Raw genomic sequence first — 1,838 nt, forward strand, 5'->3', positions numbered from 1 at the left:
AAAAAAACACGACCATCCAGAAGAATGCACGGCCAAATTGAGGGCGATCGGACCCCACACACGTTCATTGCGTTTAATTTATCTTTTGCACCAACAAGCGCGGGCGGATCACTTTTATGGTGTTTCACCACTAGTTCATAAAACTAATTTTTTCCATAATAACATCAATTATTAAATATGTCCATCGAGAAAAAATCGTGAATTACTCATTTACTGACCTTGTTCTATGAAAGAACAACGCTTTTTGTTTCGTCAGTTCGTTCCAAACATAACATAAAGTAGAAGAAAAATAACTTCCTATGCTTTTAATCAAATTACAACATTTAACACGAAGGAATAAAAGATCATTGTGTAGATAAACTGTCGCAGGAAGATCACGGGTTAATGATCTGGTGCGCGTTTTAGTTTTTTGTCGTTGCCCAAAGCCAGTCCTGTCTGTCTAAGTCTGAAATGGTGAATCTTTTCGTGTTTGCTGTATTACTTGTAGCTGCCGATCTGACGGCAAAGCGTAGCCAGCGGCAGATCTGGTTGAGCCCCCGAGCCTCCAACTGGAAGCAGGCTCTCGGTGATGGAAGTCCGTGTCTGACAGCGAAAGGCCTGCTCGGGTCCTGCACCTCGTTTCGCAAGTGTTACCCTTACTTCAAGGTTCCGGATCTGAACGTTTGGGATTCGTGGGTCCTGGGGAACTACGACACGTGCAGCTACTTCAACGACGATGGCCGCCAAGCGTTTGGAGTGTGCTGTACCAATCCCATCACTCCGCTCCCAATCGATGTCTCGAATGTGGTCGGGGAAGACCCAAGACCCGGTTTGAAGCCGACGACGTCGCCCGTGGCAGGTGGATTGAAGCCACCGAACAAGAACAACAACTACCCGAGCTGGCCACCACCGATTCCAACGCATCCGCCGGACCACACGCCCGCTACGCACCCTCCATCGTTAGGCGGACCACCAACAACCGTCTCGTCCGTAATCGCCTCAGAGCCCACGCAACGACCTACGACAACGTGGCCTACGAGACCGCGGCCACCACAGGTCCCCAATCAGCCTCCACCGTCGGTCGGTGCTTGGCCACCACCGGTCCCGACACATCCACCTCCGTTCGAAATCTCCACCATACCACCGTCACAGCCCGTGGCCGGCGACCCCGTCGTTGGTGGTTGCGGATTGAAAAATGGTAATCCGGTAAGTGGCTGGAGTCTGGCTTCTTGAAACACCAAATGTCGTGATTGCCGACGATTGAATAAACCCCCAGAATTATACGTGTTTGACATTAGCTTGGGCTTCGCGGTCAGTCTGTTAGTGACTGGCAAATAAATCGAAGTGCCTTTAAAGAAACCAACGAATACTTTCTTCACAAAGATTCTTGCCATCTTCGAGGATTCTTTTTATTTGGCCATTCTCGCAGAGCGAGAATGTCGCGACTGACGTCACATAACCAACTTAACGACGCGCAATTAATCACTGTTGAAACCATATTTTGGAAAACTTTCGGATTGTCTCATCCACTTGATTCAGATGAAGTATCAATCATATAGGAGACGCTGAGCGAGACCATATCGAATGTTTGCCGAATTCTGAATTCAGAGATTTTGTGTACGTAAACATTGCGAATGGATAAGGATATTGGCTTAAGCAACAAACACACATTTTTGAGTATTTGAGTGAGAATTTCATTTCTTTTGATAGCATCGTAGTTGCATCGTAATGATTTGGATTGGAGTTGAATATCAGCTGGATACGTGGCAACAATATCTTAAAATTTTAAAAATTGAATACGTAATTTATAAAACACTAGCAGGCCCGGCGAACTTTGTTCCGCCCCAAAGGCAATTAGT

At 46.7% G+C, this 1,838-nt stretch overlaps 1 protein-coding gene across 1 annotated transcript; it reads left to right on the plus strand.

Moving 5' to 3' along the window:
* Positions 1-450: 450 nt before the first annotated feature.
* LOC131214693 (uncharacterized) lies at positions 451-1,185 on the plus strand (the record flags this gene model as incomplete). The annotated part of the gene is made up of 1 exon (XM_058209026.1): positions 451-1,185. A coding segment is annotated over exon 1 (735 nt), but the record flags the coding sequence as incomplete, so codon positions are not given.
* Between the last annotated feature and the right edge of the window lie 653 nt (positions 1,186-1,838).

The sequence above is a fragment of the Anopheles bellator genome, unplaced genomic scaffold (genome assembly GCF_943735745.2).
Source record: "Anopheles bellator unplaced genomic scaffold, idAnoBellAS_SP24_06.2 scaffold01915_ctg1, whole genome shotgun sequence".
NCBI classification, from domain to species: domain Eukaryota; kingdom Metazoa; phylum Arthropoda; class Insecta; order Diptera; family Culicidae; genus Anopheles; species Anopheles bellator.